This window comes from Zingiber officinale, chromosome 7A (genome assembly GCF_018446385.1).
Source record: "Zingiber officinale cultivar Zhangliang chromosome 7A, Zo_v1.1, whole genome shotgun sequence".
NCBI lineage: Eukaryota > Viridiplantae > Streptophyta > Magnoliopsida > Zingiberales > Zingiberaceae > Zingiber > Zingiber officinale.
In genome coordinates this window covers 14,828,814-14,847,980 of record NC_055998.1, presented here as the reverse complement: position 1 = coordinate 14,847,980, position 19,167 = coordinate 14,828,814, and the positions used below count along the sequence as shown (strand labels likewise).

The 19,167-nt window shown below is 38.0% G+C and overlaps 3 protein-coding genes across 4 annotated transcripts; 1 reads left to right on the top strand and 2 right to left on the bottom strand.

Annotated features, from left to right (window-relative positions):
* The first annotated feature begins 693 nt into the window (after positions 1–693).
* Positions 694–5,994, top strand: LOC122001014. Its single transcript, XM_042555548.1, has 7 exons — positions 694–904; positions 1,977–2,076; positions 2,152–2,272; positions 4,447–4,568; positions 4,680–4,801; positions 5,269–5,428; positions 5,752–5,994. The coding sequence occupies exons 1-7, from the start codon at positions 718–720 to the stop codon at positions 5,861–5,863; spliced, it is 924 nt and encodes a 307-aa protein (XP_042411482.1). The 5' UTR covers positions 694–717; the 3' UTR covers positions 5,864–5,994.
* Positions 5,995–6,664: 670 nt separating this feature from the next.
* On the bottom strand, positions 6,665–12,399 carry LOC122001011 (calcium-dependent protein kinase 24-like). 2 transcript variants are annotated; one of them, XM_042555546.1, is made up of 8 exons: positions 12,259–12,399; positions 11,469–12,170; positions 9,438–9,581; positions 9,173–9,325; positions 8,967–9,082; positions 7,472–7,639; positions 7,140–7,364; positions 6,665–6,987 (listed from the first exon to the last, which is right to left on the bottom strand). In XM_042555546.1, exons 2-8 carry the CDS (start codon positions 12,022–12,024, stop codon positions 6,853–6,855), a joined length of 1,497 nt encoding a protein of 498 aa, XP_042411480.1. In that variant the 5' UTR covers positions 12,025–12,170; positions 12,259–12,399; the 3' UTR covers positions 6,665–6,852. The 2 variants fall into 2 exon arrangements, with proteins under 2 accessions (XP_042411480.1, XP_042411479.1); XM_042555545.1 differs by having other exon boundaries at positions 11,469–12,350.
* A 1,606-nt stretch (positions 12,400–14,005) lies between these two features.
* On the bottom strand, positions 14,006–17,781 carry LOC122001013 (probable alkaline/neutral invertase D). Its single transcript, XM_042555547.1, has 4 exons — positions 17,280–17,781; positions 16,593–17,024; positions 15,391–15,949; positions 14,006–15,319 (listed from the first exon to the last, which is right to left on the bottom strand). The coding sequence occupies exons 1-4, from the start codon at positions 17,667–17,669 to the stop codon at positions 15,024–15,026; spliced, it is 1,677 nt and encodes a 558-aa protein (XP_042411481.1). The 5' UTR covers positions 17,670–17,781; the 3' UTR covers positions 14,006–15,023.
* Between the last annotated feature and the right edge of the window lie 1,386 nt (positions 17,782–19,167).

The window sequence follows — 19,167 nt, the reverse complement described above, 5'->3', positions numbered from 1 at the left end:
GTGAGGAACTTAAACTGTCGTTACGTGGTACGTGGAATTGTTTGATTGCGTGTGACTGTATGGGCACGGTGATGCCCCTGATTGGAAGCAATTCAGCTCCATATCGATGTCCATATTGACTTGTCGTTTTGCAGTATGAAGTTTGCTGAGAAATTTAATCATGACGAGACTCTTGATTTCGAATTGCTCACACTTTGGAATCTAACTATTTTGAGGTGCATTCCGCGATCGAATAAAATGAGGGTCTGACAAATTGGACGTGATGGCCTTTATTAGACAGATCTGTGGACAAATCTGATTTGGATCTGTTTTAGTCAGATGAATCCATGTGAGTAATGCCAATCTAATCCGAGTGGGATCTAACCCCTGAGCTCGGTACAATGGTAAAATCTTCAAGGGATAAAAGAAATCAAAATTTTAATTTTAATAGGAAAGAATATATATTCTAAAAGTCAACCTTTAAATCTATTTTTTTTTTTTGGTAGTGAAGGATATCTGAATTATTAGTATTTTATTAATTTGGTTTGACTTCAAATAAGAACATTTTAATTGAAGGATCATCAAATTGGGAATATAGGTTAGATGATGGTCGAATTTAATCGAGAATCAAATTTGATTATGATCATTAATGCGATCGGATCGGTTCGTTGGATTCGGATCGTGATCAGTATGGGATCCGTTTTAAATCTTGCCCTCTTCTTCCTTCGACGCCAAGGGATGCGGTTGTCTTCCGAGTTCCAGCGACGGCATCACGGCAGCGCGAAAGAAGCAATGAGGGGATCGAGGAAATTGTACGCTTGGGGAGCGGCCATCGTTATTTTCGTCGTTTTGATGATCGTTACTCCGGCGATCCCTCAGTCTCAGGAATACCATGACTTCGCCGATCAACGCGAGTTGTTCCTCGGTAGCACCCACTCCAAACTTAGGGTTTTTGTTGGCATCGGATTTCTTGGTTTAGCGCAGCTCTAATTTTCTTGGAAATCTTATTTACTACTGAATTTCCACAGCCAAGTCCTTGTTTATACCAAAGAAGTAATTTTGTTTTCAGTTTCAATTCTATTTTTAGAATTGTGTTCATTAACTTACATCTTATTTATTTAAGTTCGTTGTCTTGATTTATTTTTAGTAGTGTGTGGTTCATGGAAGACTTTCAGCAGTTCGTTTTAAGTTAAAAATGGAAGTTAAACTTAACCTAAACGTTCTTTGATGTGACCTTACTTTGTTCCAAGCTATGACATTTAATTTGTTCTACATTAGATCTTCGATGCATGTGAGTTTGGATTATAAAATGTGTTGGAATTTTTGTAGGGTCTTTTCTCTTCTGTAGCTATTTTTGCTTTTTGTTTGAGCTTAAAGATTTATGTTAAAACTTGACACAGTGAACACTAAGGTTTGAAAGAGTTTTGGCATAGCTTCTCAGTAAGCAACATGGCGAAATGAGGCAAATTTCACATGCAAACTGATTTCTTGAGAATTCTTTTGGCACACATTTGGTTTTAGAAGAGATTTCAAATAGGTTCTCAACAGGGTACATAGTATAGCCAGGGAAATTCAATATTGGCATGCACTTGGTCCTGAAAGAGTTTTCAGATAGTGCCTCAATAAGTGACGTGGTGAAACCAGGGCCAATTCACATGAAAAACTAATTTCTTAGAATTCGTATGGCACACTAGATCATACAGCTTCAAATAATGTTCTCACAGGATTATTGCATAAATACCAGATTTTATAAGAATGTCTAATCTGATCACGACATTGATGGGTAAGTGACCTGGCTAAGTATTTGATGATGGCATGCTAAGAACATTTCTTTGGACAGAAAAAAAAGTGATCTAGGATTTGTTAGCAGTGTGCCTGCTTTCACAGTTCTATATAGTCCCTGGATTTCTAGTACCATTGTTGAATTTCTGATTCTTAACTTCATGTTTACTAGATTGATTTTAATTACTGACTTTTTGTCTGTGTCCTTATTACAGGAATACCCAACACATTAAATGTGATTTCGAACATTCCTTTTCTCTTTATTGGGATTGCTGGGTTTATACTTTGCTTTCACAGGAACTACTTTAAGTTAAGGTGGTGATTTGATACTTGGTCATAACAATTGCATACAGCTAGTGTCTTCAATTATCCCGTTCATTTTTTTGACAGATTGGAGGGTGAGACCTGGGGTTGGTCAATCTTCTTTCTTGGTGTGGCAGCTGTTGCATTTGGTTCTTCCTATTACCACCTCAAGCCAAATGATGCTACTCTTGTTTGGGATCGCTTACCTGTTAGTTTCTTTTCATTCCTTCATTTCTATTTCTTATGAATATTACTATGATTTTATTTTGATGCATAGAAGATGCCCTACTAGTTACTGACAGATGAGGTTACAAAATCTTTTCTCAGAGCAACTATTGTCCTTTTTTTTTCTTATGCATTCTAGTTGGATTTGTTGGAGTAATTTTTGAGAATCTTACTTCTTGGGTGTCTAATCCAATGTCAAAGTAAAGCTCTACTTCGATGAAGTTATTTGTTTGTCTCCTTATTTCATGCAACCTTGTAAAGTTGTTCTGTGTTTATGTCTTTCTATGAGCCTTTTAAAGTTAAGTTTGGAATTTCTAATCTGCTCCATTGATAGCGTCCCTAGTTTGTTTAGGATTAACTTTGGCTCACATATTTAGCTTTCAAAAAAAAAAATTTGCAGTAAATATTAGACACACACTTCCTTTCCAAATGCAACTCAGTAACTTTAACCCATTAACCTCAAGGGGCATACTACCTCTGTTCTGATCCTATCCCTGGGCAAGATCATTTTCAAATCTCATATCACAACTTCATCAAAAGCACATATATCACAACATCAAAAGCACCTGGAGAAATGGCTTGCAGTGTTGGAAGAAGCAAACAGGTGGAACCTTTATGCCAACTAGAGTAAGCAGCTACCATAGTCCTTCCACTGGTTGCCAGCAACAGTTTGATGCTATTGCTCTGACCACTACTACTATGGTGTGTACTTTTTGAATCTCTCGGTTATGCATTTGGAAAGGGTGTTTGAATAATCCATCCTGCTCAAGTTAAATTGCAATATTATATTGTTCATTGGAAAGGGCATTCAAATATAAGTTGACCTCTGGAAGGGATCATCAATTAGTTAGCTCACTTGGCAAGGTTGTGTTCTTTCTGGTGTCACCAAATAATGTTAAATACCCTAAAGATCTGGATTTTAACTCTTTCAAGATCCTGACTTTGTTAATATCTAGACTTACTAATTCTCTCTTCCATATCTATATTCTTCCCCTTATTCTTCTTCCTTTTATCTTTCTCCTTTGTACTCATCCTGCATCATTAGGGCTATGAGAGGAAGAGAGCTTGTGCCATTCTAGTGACAAGGGTAATGGGAAAAAGTGTGTTTAAAGATGCAGCAGCCAGAGACATGGATTAGTTGAAGGTGGTAGGCTGAAGCTGCAGAAGTTGCAAGCACATCCATAGGCAAGGATAAGAATACTAGTGACAGGAGATGTGTAGGCAAAGCCTCTGATACAAATTCATGTCAAAATATCTGAAGACAAATTTATCTTATTCCTTAGAAAACCCATATAGGGGTTATGGGTGCACATACAAAACCATGTTGTCTAAATTTTGAACACTTCATTGTCTCCAACATTGAACTTGGATTCTTTCTCATGGATTTTTTTATGATAGACTCAATGTCCTTGTAGATATTGTGCAAGTAATATATTCAAGGTTTAAAGAACTGGAACCAGTTTCTCTCACTCTCTTTTTCTATTTCTTGCTCTCTATATATGTACATATAAATTAATTGATTTTCTTTCCTGTTAATATAGGATCAGTAACTACAAGTCAGCAGACTCAATGCCATTTTTCATGATTGCCCCCTGAGTAATGAACTCAGAACTAAACCCATGCTAGTGTCTGTTGACCTTGTGATGTGTAAATCAGTGATTATGAGTAATCATGAACTGAATAAACAATGATAATAACTAAGTTGAACATCCTTTTAAAATCTTTACAAAATTTTGGACAATTGATTGAGTTTTAATATCATATATAAAATTAACTGCACATTTGCTTGGTATAATTGAATTGATTATATTAATTTATTTTTTAAAAATTAAATTCGAGAAATATACTTTGAATTATAGATAATATTATATTGAGTTTATATTCCTAAGTATATTTTAGATAATAAGCTTAATGGTTAAACTGCTAATGTATGTTATGCTTGTAGATAATACTGGTTTATTTCTGTTGTACCCTTTTCTAATGTGGCACACCACACCAACCTGTGTTTTGGCCTTTTGATGGCATATTGTTAGTTTGTCTTCTTGCAAGTGCATCCTATTTAATAAGTCCACTATATTTTTTCCATTTTTCTCTCAGTGTGAGCATGGATGTTAAAGGCTATTGTTACTTGTAAATTTACAATCTTTGATAACCCAGATGGCTGTTGCTTTCACATCTATCATGGCCATTTTCATCATTGAGAGGGTTGATGAGAAGACTGGAACAACATCAATTGCACCACTCGTTATTGCGGGTATATTCAGCATCTTATATTGGAGGTAAGCTTGTTATTACCACATTTCTTTTCTTAACCATTTTATTTTTTGTTCTTTACAAACAATCTATGGAATAGCATCATCCACCTTCCTTAACATGTCCAATATATACAGATTTTTTGATGATTTGCGGCCATATGCGCTTGTTCAGTTCCTTCCTTGTATCATTATTCCTTTGATGGCTATACTGATTCCACCAATGTATACACATTCATCATACTGGTTATGGGCAGCAGGTCAGTGTTTGGCTTTTTGTTGAATTCTATTATGATATCCTTTTTATATAGTTGCTAGGGAAATCAGCAATCTTGCAACAGAGTGTTAGCAACCTAAAAAAAAGGGAATTTTGCACAAAATCCATTTTGCCATCTGGCAAAACCACTCCACTGGCACCAAAATTCAGCACGAACGAATATATTCTGCCAGAATCATTACCAACCTAAAAAACTGAAATATTACTAACCTCTGATTTTAGTTGGTTTTATGTTCTGAAATCGACATTGAATTGTCCAAAATGCGAATTCTTTGTATGAGTGAGCATTAACAATTTCTAACAGATTCTAGACAAGATCCTACTCACTCTCAAATTATAAGAAAAGCTTTGGGGACCAAGTAGAATTGTTTTCACCACTGAAATAGTGGCTACTTTGTTTTCCTTTTTTAATTTTCAAAGGAAAAAAAATATTGACTGTCAGACGTGCAGCATTTTATCTTTTGGCGAAAGTGGAAGAAGCTGAGGATAAGCAGATCTACAATTTTACGCATCAAACTCTCAGTGGACACACCCTTAAGCATCTATTTGCTGCAATGGTTCCTGTTTTCTTGGCACTCATGCTTGCCAAGCGAGAAATTGAACCTGACAGGTAAAATTTTCTGAATATTGTTTCTTTATGTGAGTGCTAATCTTGATTTTTTCATCCTAACTGAGACCCATGAAAAATCATTATGTGAGATGTTTTATTTCTTTTTTATGTGAATAATCAAAGCTCTGAAGAGGAGCACAGAAGCCTAAATAGTTTTCCCGATGAGTACGAACAGAATATTCAAAATGAACCTGTTTATTGTATTATTAGCTTTTTGACATTGTTTTCTTCCACTGATCACATGCTGTAACACCAGCGAACGTCTATTTTCCAGCCGTGCTTGATTCTCGTATATCCATATGACATTTTTTTATATGGTGCAGGACGAGTTTGCTTCACAAATGGAGGGTTCAATGGATTACAATAAGAAACAAGCAGTTTAAAGCTGAAAGCATTGAATGTGAATACTCTTCAGTTACTACAACAGACGTTTAATTTTCTCGATATATTTGTCACTGATGCAAAGTTTGCCGTGTGTAAGATAAGTTATATTAACCTCACCAAAAATGTATTTGAAACATATTTGCAGTCAAAATTTTGCAATATAGACAAACTTTATTTTTTAATTGTTGATAGAAAGTGTGGAAATGAGCTAAAACGCTTTGTTGGGGGAAAATGTAAAGTTTATGGCGCAAAAGTTTCTGTTTAAGATGAAATATTAAAAGGCAGATTGAGAGAATTTGCATATACAGTTTGTTCTAAGTGTTAACTTTAAAATAATTTTTTAATGTTTCAATAAATATAACATGAATTTTTAACTTTGATAATACATATGTGTGCACTTCCAATTTTATAATAAATGTAACACATTATCGGTATAATATGTTATATGACATTTTATAATATATTGCATAATATTTCTTTAAAAAATTAGATAGTATTTTTTTTAGTTAGTAGTTGATACTATAGTTTAAAACAGATTAGGTAAAATGTTTAGTTAATAACATGTTGAATTTATTAAAATTATAAATTCCTAGTACATTTATTAAAATATTTAAAAAATTATACTCAATTTGAATAACTGTTTTATAAAAAATAGGACAAATTGTAAAAATCTCAAAGAGTCTTGTAATACAAAACATTCTATGGATGTTCAAGTGATTGAGAAAAAAAAATAAAGAAGAAATATTTTCACTCCTCTCGTTTTTCTTCTTTTCTTGCCAATCCTCTCACAGAAAGATTGAGACGTTCATCCCATGTAAAATCCTTGACAAAAGGAAAGAGGAAACAGTGCAATAAGCAAATAACATTCTCTGCAAGCTTACTCAAGAAACTACTGACAAAATGTTCATTCAAAACGATTCTTAGAGTCTGATAAACTCATTAGAGAAAAGATAAATTCTTTCTCAGTCTCTAAACCTTCTATAACGATATCACCTCATACACAATTTTAGAATAAACTGTCAATCACACTTATGATTTTCTTAAGTAGTTTTTAAGGCATCGCCCAGATTAAAATTTATGTTGTTTCTCATGGTCCTCCTTCCGAGACCTCCGTTTCCAACTCCATTGCCTTTTCTCATCATTGCTGAGAATTCATTGTAATCTATTTGGCCATCCTACAAAGCAACATGTGTAAAGTTTAATGTCGTTCTACCGATACTATGACAGATCAACCACAATGTAAGAAGCCAAATTTTAGTGAACTGAATTACTATAGAGAATTTTTGCATCCAAGGGCAAAACGAAGCGAGGATTGTAAAAGACTCACATTATCTTGATCAACTTCTTTGATCATCTCGTCAAGGTGAACATCATCAAGACCAAATTCTTTGCATGCTTGTGAAAGTTCATCGAGAGTTATGTAACCACTTCCGTCTTTGTCAAAATAAGAGAATGCTGCCATTAGATTCTCGTCTCTCTCCAGCTTATTCATGTGAACTGTGGCTGCAAGAAATTCACCGTAGTCTATTGTGCCATTTTTGTCAATATCAGCCTACAATTTCCAGATGATCAAACAAATTAAAATTTAGATTTTTTTTTTTCAATAATCGATGCAGCCTTGGAGAAATAGAACGGTACAACAGCATTGACCAATCTTACCGCATCCATAAGTGCTTGTATCTCCGATTCCATAAGTTCCGATCCCACTCTTCTTAAGCCTTCTTTCAGTTCATCAAAGGTTATGGTTCCACTGTTATCTGTATCAATCATTTTGAACAACTCTTTAAGACCACCAATCTCTTCTTCGGAGAGGCTTTCTGCAATAACCTGAAAAATGAAGAAATGCATAGTTGAGGAAACATACAAGTTTTAGGAACACCGAGATTTGTAGACATTCTCAACCATGGTTGCATGTTCTCGCCCTAAAACATTCAATCTTAATTATTTGGACTCGGTACTTCCTTGGCACATTGGATGCACTTAACAAGTACACCCATCTGGCAAGGTATGAGACACTAAGACAATTCAACTTCCACCATAAGAGGTTGTGTACAAAATTGAGTTTTAAACAGGTAGAGTGTGACGATAAAAACAAAAATGAAGTGACACTACAGTTGCACAGTTCAGACTTACATGCAAATCACCACAATCTTCCACAACAATTTCTGTTATAACACATCAACGAATCACAATTGGCGGAACCGAACTGAGCAATGCATTTCAGACACAATAAAGATTCATCTTGCAGAAATAATAATTGCTAAGGAAATGCAGTAATAAAAACCTCTGGAAATAATACTACTACATCAAAGCCGTCACATATGTGAAAGGTAGAATCATAATTCGGTAAGATAAACGTCTCACAAAGTATTTTTCGTTCTTTTCTTTTTCTAGCAGAAGTCGAGTTTCAACCATTGCATTTTAAGAACATCCAAGTGTAGTTACACTCACATCAATAAAGATGTCACATATGTGATGAAGTATATTGCATTCTAAGATAACTATGCTTGCTACGAGCTTGTATAACTACAAACAACCCCCCCCCCCCCCCACTTGCCTTCTTAGTCACCGTGATTTACCTCCTCCGTATTAGTCCTGGAGCACTGGGGGCAAGCGCTTCGCCTTTTGCCACTTGTATAGCTATAAAACATTATTTGGATACAGTGTGTATCAACCATTTCTTTTACTAGTTGCTACGAGCCATTAGAGAATGGACTTCAAAGATCCTAAATCAATATCTGTCAGAGCAACTATGGCCTGAAAACTTTTACGAAGGATCCATGCATATTCATTAATTGTGCTAATACAAAATCATATCTTTAGATATAGAAGTAGTAACAGGTCATTTAATGTTAAAAAAGCTGGGGACTAATATTGTAAACTCCACTGGGTTATTAGAAAGAGATTAATTACGAACAAAATCCATAAATATTAGAAATCCTCCTTGAACACAAAAAACATTAAACACTGAAAAAACAAGTGAATTCACAAGTGTATATACAATCTTCTACAACTCTAAAAGCATTACTTTCTCCCCACATTTTTATCAAGACCCATAGACTCTGGTAACTATATGGTATTCAGCATCTCCAATAAAATATTTTAACTAGCTGGGAAAAAGAAAATCTTATCAATATAATCTCAAGAAGATTACCCTTAAAGCCATCTTCTTAAGTTTGTTCATTGCAGAGAACTGCTTAAGACGTGAAAGCACAGCAGAGTCCAAGGGTCTATCAGGTGCAACTTTGTCATCAACAATCCATGGGTGAGCTGGAAGAAGAAACTTCATGTCAGTACAGAACTGAAGCCATTCTTGAAAGTGTGAATACATAGAAAAAAACTCAAGATCAAAATACTAACAAAGAACTTGATGTGCTGTAAATCTCTTCGTTGGGTCTCTATTAAGCATATTTCTTATTAGATCCTTTGCGCTATCAGAAATACCAGGCCATGGTTGAGATTCAAAATCCAGACGACCTTGTAATATCTGTCTGAAAATCCCTGCTTCAGTTTCTGAAAGTGACAAAAAGTGCAATAAGGTAATTTGTTATCTCAAACAATAAGTAGATTCAGACTTTGGATATTAGCTTGATAAAACCAAAAATCAACATCAATAATTATGCACCTGCCCAGAAAGGTGGAACTCCACTCAACAGAATGTATAAGATGACACCAGCACTCCACACATCTGCTTCTGGTCCATAAAGCTTCCGCAGTACCTCAGGTGCAACATAATACGGACTTCCAACAACATCGGAGAAGGTATCACCTGCAAAGTTCCAGAACAATCAGCTTACAAAAAAAATGTTAGTAGAGAGGTCAAGTTTGATAATGCAATGATCTTTGATGACAATAGCTACCGACTTTATGGTCAAACCAACCATCCTCAAGTTGTATTCACAATCAACTCATTGAATATTAACACTGCTGCAGAATATTAATTAATATAAGCTTAAGTATTGTGTTGCTTTGTCTAGCTACCAATTAATCTTTCATGCTTTCTGTGCCTATACACACAGGTGTCCTTAAACACCGTTCATAAAATCCACAGTTTGACTAACCAGTCTAGTCATGGCAAAAAGCAGGTGTATGGTTCAATAAACATATTGATGCAGACACACAAGTATGTTATATAAAAAAAGAAACAAGATATTCTAGCTGGCATACAAGCATTCTACATATGCACTCTCATAAAGGAGACAGAAAAGAAAAAAAATAGTTGGACAAAGAAATGTGAAAAAGAAAAGAAGACAAATGAAAGTGAAAAGAAGAGGACAGAAAGAGAAAAGTAATGGGAAAAAGACAAAGCAAAAGATGATCATGCCACCACATATTTTGCATCAATTGCTTTTATATGACTATCATTTCAATCTCCACCTCTCAACTGTTATCTCTGCCACTTCAGCCTGTTCAGTGTCACTACCATGTGCACTTCTATAATAGTTCTCTGGCTCGCTTAGTTCTGCCCCTCTATAAACGAACTGTTTAAATTTTGGTAAGAGACATGGCAAAGTTTCTTACTCATGCAAAATTTTTAATATAGCTCAATTTGGCTTTCACACATCAATCAGATAGTAGACTGAGGTGATATATCAAACTATATCAGAAGGAGATTTTACAAGTATCATAAAAGAGAGTTTGCATCCTACAAAGTTTGACGGACACCTCAATCTAAAGCAAGTAAAATATGAATTTGGATCAGTTTTACCTTATGAAATTCAGTGTAAAAGGAAATTCAATCTGCACAGATATACTCTCTATCTTATAAGTTCAAAGTTGGTACGATTTCAATGACGGGAAATGTTCCGTGTAAATAACCAATCCCATATAATTTGGTCTTCTTTGGGGGGTTCCATTATATTGTATGCTTGCAATGAAACAAGTTCCTCAAACTAAAATTTTCACTATGCTAGCCATGAAACAAGTTCCTAAAACTAAACTTTCACTGCTAGTCCAAAGATATTCATCATTCACCATTTGTCAGTACGCTTTACTACTGTCTTAAACTATCTCAACAAGGCCTTCCTACTTCACCAATATATATTTTTAACTCACACGTTATAAATCCAAAATCTCACATATGACTGGGATTTTAAGTCTTATATTTTCATGCATGCAAGTGTTGCAGCACTGATGCAAACCTGAAGATATAGCATCCCCTTTGATAGAACAAAGGAAGAAAATGTTCATTCGTGACCCCTATGGAGGATAATTACAGAACTAGTATGCAAGAAAAATTGAACGAAATGATAGCAAAAAATCAATATCAATATGGCAAAAAGAGCAGTCAAATGAGCATGGATGCTCACAGTTCAAAGCCACAAAAGTGCAACCATTGAAAATCCATAACCATGTCTTAATGAAAATATGAATATGTGATATAAGAATGGGTAAGACCAATTGCTTAAAAGGCCTTACAGCCATTTCTCCATGTATGCTCATCTAATATCTTACAAGAGTATAGAAAATTTCATCAGAGACTTAAACTTAGTGCAAAGTTCTCATGTTCCAGAAATAAAAAAGTAAAAAAAGTACCAATTGGGTTGAACAACATGGACAGTATCTGTGTTAGAAAGACGAAATAGAATGCATAATTAATCATTGACGAGAGTAAGGAGATAAGGAAATAGAAATCTTATCTCGAAGAAGAACAGACCTGGCTTATAAAATATGGATAGCCCAAAATCCGTCGCTTTAAGTGCCGCATCCTCATCGGAGCTGGAAAACAGGAAGTTCTCTGGCTTGAGATCGCGATGCATCACCCCGAGCGAGTGGCACGCCTCTACGACTCCCACGATGGTCTTGATCAACTGCGCCGCTTTCCTCTCGCTGTAATGCCCCTTCTGGATGATCCTGTCGAAGAGCTCTCCGCCCGCGCACAGCTCCATCACCAGGTGCACGAAAAGCGCGTCCTCGTAGGTGCCCTTGATCCTGACCACATTAGCGTGCTCCGAGAGGTGGTGCATGATCTGGATCTCGCGCCACACGTCCTCGTAATCCTCGCGGCAGATGAGCTTGCGCTTGGGAATGGACTTGCACGCATACTCCTTGCCATCGTTCTTGTCGATGCACAGGTACGTGGTGCCGAACTGCCCCTGCCCTAGCTTCTTGCCGATGCGGTATTGGTCCCGGAGGTTGGGGGTCTTGTACGGGAGGACGGAGGTGGGCTTAGAGGAGCGATGGGGAGGGGGATTGACCGACGACTGGCTCATCGGTGATGGTAATAGTTGCAAAGTCCAGATCTTGGGCCCTGAAGGCTGATTCCTACACAGAAAGATTGTATTTTTACAGGGTCTTCATCACCAAAATCCCATCTTCATCATTTTTCTCTTCGAGTTCCGACGATTGTGAGCTATTCCTGCAAGATTTGAAGCAGATAAAGGCAGAGGAACAGAATAGATTGAGATGACTGGGAAGAAGCCAGGAAGGAAAGGGGAGGAAGAGACCAAGGAACTAGCGGAGTCAAGTCAAGAAAAGAACAGAGAACGGGTCATCCTCTCTGCTCCAATCGGCGACAAGAGCATGAAAAATTTGTAATTATTACTTCTAATAGTTCCTTTCTTTCTGCCTGCCTGCCATATTTCCATACTATAGAAATACTCTCCTATAAATGAATTTGAAAAAGGGAAGAAAAGACGATAATCATCCCATTCTCCTGTCTTCCACTGTTCCACGTCCATCACATGCTTTCTCTCTGCCTCTCTTCTTTTAGCCCCAGGTCTCCCTTGTAAGCCATGGGACCTGGTTCCTAAGCAAACATATTAAGCATAGAAAATTTTCATCAGACAGATGCTGAATATTGTAATTTTCCCCAATATTATCTTTTTAATTCTATATAAATTTACTTTTTAATATGGCGAATTGATCGTCTTTTTAGTTGTTTTTTAAAATAGCTTACGTAGAAAATTTATTTAAAATAAAATATAAAATGTCTTTTAGTGACTCTTTTGAATTGGTAATTGTTATGTAAAAATCATACCATAAAATGATTTACAAGATAATGCATTTAGATTTTTGGAGAGAAGTTAGTAACCAAAAAATTCATAATAAGACATGAAGTGATTAATTTAAATCTTTTAGAATATTTAGATAAGATATAGAATTAGTCATTTAATGATATCTTCAATATTGTCAAACCTGCCCTTTCGCCATTAGAGGCAGCAAAAGTCGTTGACTTCGTATCTCTTTTTTGAAAATTCTATTTGACTTTTTATTTTAATGCATGTGGTAGATGATGAAATAATTAGTGGTGTTCATATGAGTTCATAATGGAGTCGTGATGGCCACGTTTATATGCACATATTCAATGAATAATTAATAAGTTTCTTAATATAATAAACTAGGTGTGTGTGATGCTAGGTATGTTGTTTGACATGTCGCTACCACACAAACAAATATCTAAATAGATCACTTCAAACATGAAGGCACGTAAGATAATAGGACTTTTATTTTAATGAAATATTTTAATTTATTTTTTGATAAAAGATTGTTTTATTTTCAGCAAAATAAAAAAAAACTAGCTGGTATGGCTCAGTAAAAAGTTTTTGAAAAAAAAAATCTCGTTGTTTTTTTTTAAAAAAAAAAATCTTCGGTGCATATTCATTTTTTAAGTTTAAATTTAAAGTATTTTGAGAGTAGAATAGGATGTTAATAATAGAAAAACTAATTTGTTATTATACAAATATAGATTATATTAGGTGTGTGTGATGCTAGGTATGTTGTTTGACATGTGACATGTCGCTACCACACAAACAAATATCTAAATAGATCACTTCAAACATGAAGGCACGTAAGATAATAGGACTTTTATTTTAATGAAATATTTTAATTTATTTTTTGATAAAAGATTGTTTTATTTTCAGCAAAATTAAAAAAAAACTAGCTGGTATGGCTCAGTAAAAAGTTTTTGAAAAAAAAAATCTCGTTGCTTTTTTTTAAAAAAAAAAATCTTCGGTGCATATTCATTTTTTAAGTTTAAATTTAAAGTATTTTGAGAGTAGAATAGGATGTTAATAATAGAAAAACTAATTTGTTATTATACAAATATAGATTATATTAATTAGAAAAAAAATTATTTTTAGTATTAAATAATTCTCACTGTCGATTAGATAAATTGATTCTGACTGTAGAATGTTAAAAATAAAATTTTAAAAATGAATAATCTTAAAAATACAAATTAAAACAACTCCCATTATATAATAATTACTACTTTACAATAAATATATTATAAAAATAAGAAATTCTATTTTACAAAAAGAAGATTATTTGCTTCACACCTCATTTTCTTGGAATCCTTACCGAAGCGCCCTAGCACCATCTTCAGTGCCACTGCATCAGCAGCATCCCTCTCAATGCACTATCCTGGGCAGCGATGGACGCCGGTGCCCTGTTCCTCCCCACAAGCTTTCCAATTCCAATGTCCGGTCCCCCGAGATTGGTGGTGAAGGCTTTCCAACATCGAAAATGGCGCCTTAGCGCCAGTCAGGTCACCGATCTGGAGTTGGACATAACCGAGTCGGGAGAGGAGCGAAGGGTTCGATGGATCCTGCAGCCGAACCAACGCGAGAGCCGCCTCGAACTCCCGGTGGACGAAGCGGTTGCCGCAGAGGACAGCTATCACGAACGCCTCCCTGCGGCGCCATAGATCTGCAGATGCGGTAGTGATCTCCTCCCAGATCTCGGATTGAACGAGGTCGTAAAGGGCGTAGAGGCGGTCGACGGTGACGGATCTGGTACCGAGGCGCTGGGGAAGGTCACTCAGCGTGGAGGAAGCGGAGGGCGAATGGGATCATTGAACCAGAACGTCCGGGGTAGAAGAAGCGTACGACTGGAAGCGGAAGCGAGGGGAATCCAGAGGGGCGTCGAGGGAGTCGATCTCGGCGGCGGCGGCGGCGTCGCAGAACCGACGGAGCTAGGAGAGGGCGAGGGCGGAGACAGCGAGACAAATGAGGCGGTGGTGAGGAAGGAGGACATGGCTTCGGGGTGCTACGGCGACGGAGGCAAAAGAAGGCGAGTGCGGATGGCACGTCATAACCAACAGTAGCATAATGAGGCCATCGATACACAGCTCGATTTTATTAACGATGGAGATGCCATAAATGTTTCACATATAGAACTCCAGAGCATTAACAGACATTTTGAAGTCGGAAAGGTCACAAGATGAGTAGTGAATTCCAACAAAGAATGGTGTGAAGCTGACCTCAATTGAGTATCAGGCAGCCCACGAAGCTGACCTCTTTATCAAAGGCTTCTTCCCTTTGTCCTCTTCGAGGGAGATCATTCCAAGATGAGAAGGATCCTCGAGCATCATTTTCGCCACCAAGTAGCCGGCGATAGACCATGTCTGAAACTTCCTTGCTTGCTTGCCGATGAATCTTCCAAGCTTTCCGTCGTAGTATTCTGCCCAGCCGTCCTTTGAAAGCCTGTTCTCCACGAGCTCAATGGCTCTCATTGCAATCTGTGGCCTGCCGGTCTTGATGCAGGCTGCAGTGAGTAGCCATAGAAGCACTGCAACAAGCAGCATACCATGAAAAGGAATCGTACTGTCCAACAAAACGAGGAAAAGCATTTCAACTAACCCGGCCAAGATCCTCCATTATGATAACTCCATCTTGTGTTTTTAGGATCACACCCTGTCACAATTCTCCACTCATGGCCTTCTATAGCAGGATAAGATATCTTTAAGGGCATTTCACCAACCAGTTCCTCCCATCTCTCTTCAATGAGATCCATAATGGCGACTGATTGCTCTGGTGTAGCAAGGGATGATAATATGGCAATGCAATTTCCAAGGGCAAACCATCGGAAGTCCATTCTTGCAGGGCTGACATTTCCAACAAAGTAACCGCCGCGAGAAGGCATGAAATCGAATATCCAATCTGGGATTGACTCAGGAATGACATTGAACTTATTCACAGCAGTATGAGAGTATTCTTCAGTCTTGTAGCGGTATATATCATTTAATTGTTGGAAATCCAGCCAAAAGTAACTCCTCATGTGATACCCTAAGGCATGCAAACGCTGTACGATTCTCTCTATAAATTCTTTGCCTTCTGCATCAGGTTTAAGCATGGCTAATGCACATCTAAGAGCCATGAAAAAGAGGGCTTGAATTTCTATGGGATAACCGTACACACCCTAAATTTTTCAAAAAAGAAGCAATATTAATCAGAAAGGAACAATTTCATGATTTAGATAACAGATACAGTTAACAATCATTGCAATAGTAGAACAAACTGTGCAATCAGCTTCAGTAATGAAACTTTGTGATATAAACTGTACATTCTACCTAGTGGTATTGGAAACTTTGTTTTGGCACATTTTGACCAATTGCCAGATGATATCAAACACTACAGGATTCAGTAATCGGTATGACATTAGGTATGTCAGAGTGGTAGAGTACATTGTTATATAAGTTTATATTTCCATTGATTTGATTCAGACTTGTACAAAAGATTAGAACCATGATGTATATTTCCATTGATTAGGCTTCAAGCTCCAGTACACGCAAAGCCTATTGCTCCTATGATAAAATACCAGAGAAGAAACTTAAAGCAGCATAATATTTCTGTAAAGGTAATGTCATTAAGACTTTGGTTATGTAACTTGTACAACTAAGTCTGACCTTGCACCAGATGAATATTATAAGTTCATTCAACATGATTGTGCTATAATATCATGAAATTCTACCTTCTTTTTATCAGCTGCCCTTTGTGCAACATACTGATCGTGTAGTTACACATATATTAAGTTTTGTAGTTGGAGTACTTGTTGAACTTACCATCCTACGATCTATCATTGAGCACCCATCAGCACATAATAAGGTAGGGAATGTGTCAAATCCCTCCGAGAGACATAAAGATAACATAAGCCTCATCCCTCTCTGGCATTCTTGTGTTTCTGCTAAAGACACATCTCCAGTAGATTTTGTATAGGCTCGAAGAAGAATAATCCACCAAAAACCAGAATCAACGGGTGCAACCCTACCAATTGCACTCTCACCAAAATCTGCTATCAGTGTTTCACTTTTCCTAACAGGGTCATGTTTCACCTTGAAGCTTGCTGGTAAGACCCCTTCCCCAATCTTGAATCGATCAATTTTCTTTTCCCAACTCTGGAGGAGGAGCGTCTTCAACAGAAAGTTTTTAACTATCTCGGGCTCGCCATTTATAAGGAAAGCCAAAGCACTTGGCACAAAATCGCGCACAAAGACCTAAATACAACAATATTAACAGATATTGAAAAAAGGATTATGTTACCAACAAAACTGTCCATTTAACAAACAAGGGATTAACCGATAGTGTCTTCTTCGGTTTAATTCAAACAGAATCCTGAAGAGAGTAAAATTCAAGAAGATTCTATCGAGTTGACAGTTTAGGAAGGTTAGGTGAAGGTTTTGAATCCAACAAAACAAAGTCAAAGGAGGCATTTTTTTTTAATCTAATGGAATATTTGTTCAACCATGTACCTGGTCATAGTTAAGGACTTCCTCCGAGGAATGATCAAGGGCAGCTATGGTCCCAACAGGCTGCCCACGAAAGAGCACGATGGACCTTCGGAGAGCATCCCATGCCTCTGCGATCATCGGATGTGGCTCAAACCAGTCACGAGGCGACGAGGTTGGTATTTCCGAGAATGTCCTTCCGGCAGCAGGGGAACACATGTCATCCACCAACCGGAGATTGCTCGTGAGCTCGCTGAATGACCGCTCATCGAATGACAGCTTTCGCTCTATCTTAATCCTCGGCCGGTCCAGCAACCTCGACAGGTGGTCGAAGTCGTCGGCCTCCGCCATGGAGCAGAGCGGCTCCACTCTCCAGAGACCTGCCTCGTGCGTCCCGTCCATTTCCTCGATCATTGTCACGAAAATCCTTCTCAAATGAATATCAAACTCCTCACATAAATTCTCTCAAAAATCCATTTAAGCAGAGTAAAACTATTTTGCACATTAGTTGAAATTTCTAGACGAGGTGCATGGTGGATTGTGTAATCGCACAGTAGTTCAAATGTGAGAAAGAACGCAAACAAAAGAGCTCCAAATAGGCTGGGACTTCTTGGAATAAAAGGGTGCGTATGATTTGCGACCGCATAAAAAATTCTCATATTTTTCATTCCAGGAGATGGCAAAACTCCATTGGAACAGATTAAAGAGGCGTAAGAGCATAAACATCCAAAAAAAGGAGCATCATTTATTTGAATATATGCATAATAACAAAAAGTGAACCAGGAACCAAAAATTGGAGAAGAAACGAAAAAAAACAAATAAAAAAATCAGCAACGGTGAGAGAGGGCAGTCACCTGTGTGGACCTGGTATTTCGAGATGGCTAATGAGATCGAGGGTAGTAGAAGAACAAGAGGACGGCGGGGCGGCGGAGGCAACGGCGAGCAGCTGAAAAGAAGCGAAGAGAAAGGAAGGGGAAAAAAAGAAGCAGCATTGGGGTAGGTCGGTACTTATAGCCGAGGAGGCGAGCTAAATGGTTGCCAATGGCCACCTTCCTCAGCCGGTAGGTCCTTGGCGTGTTCGTCGAGGAGGCCGCGTGATGCATGGTTGGTGGGTTAATCTTATTTTAAATGTTTGTTGTGACGGCTATAATTTCGTGTAATTATCACGTGGCAAGCATTAGTTTAGCTACTCAATATCAAGAGATTGAAGCGAAGAGAGATATTCAAACCCCCCTGCGAGGCCACTATTAATATTTATTTAATTATGAGCTACTTAATTGGAAAAATAATTATTGCTAGTAGTGAAGGCTTAATCAAGGCATCAGAGCGTCGCCAGCGATCTCCGCCCCTGCGACGGCAGCCATGGAGGCAGCGGATGGTGGCGGCGTCGGGCGAGGGGGCGGGGTGTGTGCGGTCTCAGCGTTGCAGTAGCTGACGAAAGATGTTGCTCTCCTGGATCGTGAAGCCGAGGCTGGAGAACATGGAAGTCCAGCAGGCAGCACTGCAGTGGTGGGTGATGACGCGGATGGCGCGGCAGCAGTCGAGGCTAAGCCGCTAAAGTACGACGATCCCAGTTCAGGAAGAACAGCACGATCTCGTTGGTGCACCACCGCAGCTCCAGCAACGACTTCCAGCAATATTGTACCGGCCCACCGCTTCCGGCGAGCTCTGCGGTAAGGCGCGCCGCCTCCAGTTCGGCGGCGCGGTAGAGCTCCAGCAGCATAAGCATGCCGACGCGGCCGCTGCCCACCTGCCCATTGCTTCAGGTCCAGCTGTCAACGCGCTTTTGACACTCCAGAGAGGAAAAAATGCATGCGCTCTCTAGCTGCTTTCATTCAAGACACGGACTTGCCCACGTAGGCATTATTGGGTTCGGGTGACTCTACCTTGCGGGTTTATTTACAATCCAATA

Coding starts and splice junctions, on each gene's coding strand:
- LOC122001014 (XM_042555548.1), top strand. CDS start 718: ATGCGGTTGTCTTCCGAGTTCCAGCGACGGCATCACGGCAGCGCGAAA. Junction 2,077..2,151: donor AGGAACTACTTTAAGTTAAG/GTGGTGATTTGA, acceptor TTTTTTTGACAG/ATTGGAGGGTGAGACCTGGG. Junction 5,429..5,751: donor CGAGAAATTGAACCTGACAG/GTAAAATTTTCT, acceptor TATATGGTGCAG/GACGAGTTTGCTTCACAAAT.
- LOC122001011 (XM_042555546.1), bottom strand. CDS start 12,024: ATGAGCCAGTCGTCGGTCAATCCCCCTCCCCATCGCTCCTCTAAGCCC. Junction 9,582..11,468: donor ATCCATATTTTATAAGCCAG/GTCTGTTCTTCT, acceptor GGAACTTTGCAG/GTGATACCTTCTCCGATGTT. Junction 7,365..7,471: donor TACAAGCACTTATGGATGCG/GTAAGATTGGTC, acceptor TGGAAATTGTAG/GCTGATATTGACAAAAATGG.
- LOC122001013 (XM_042555547.1), bottom strand. CDS start 17,669: ATGATCGAGGAAATGGACGGGACGCACGAGGCAGGTCTCTGGAGAGTG. Junction 15,950..16,592: donor CAATGATAGATCGTAGGATG/GTAAGTTCAACA, acceptor TGAAAAATTTAG/GGTGTGTACGGTTATCCCAT. Junction 15,320..15,390: donor TAATGGAGGATCTTGGCCGG/GTTAGTTGAAAT, acceptor TGCTTGTTGCAG/TGCTTCTATGGCTACTCACT.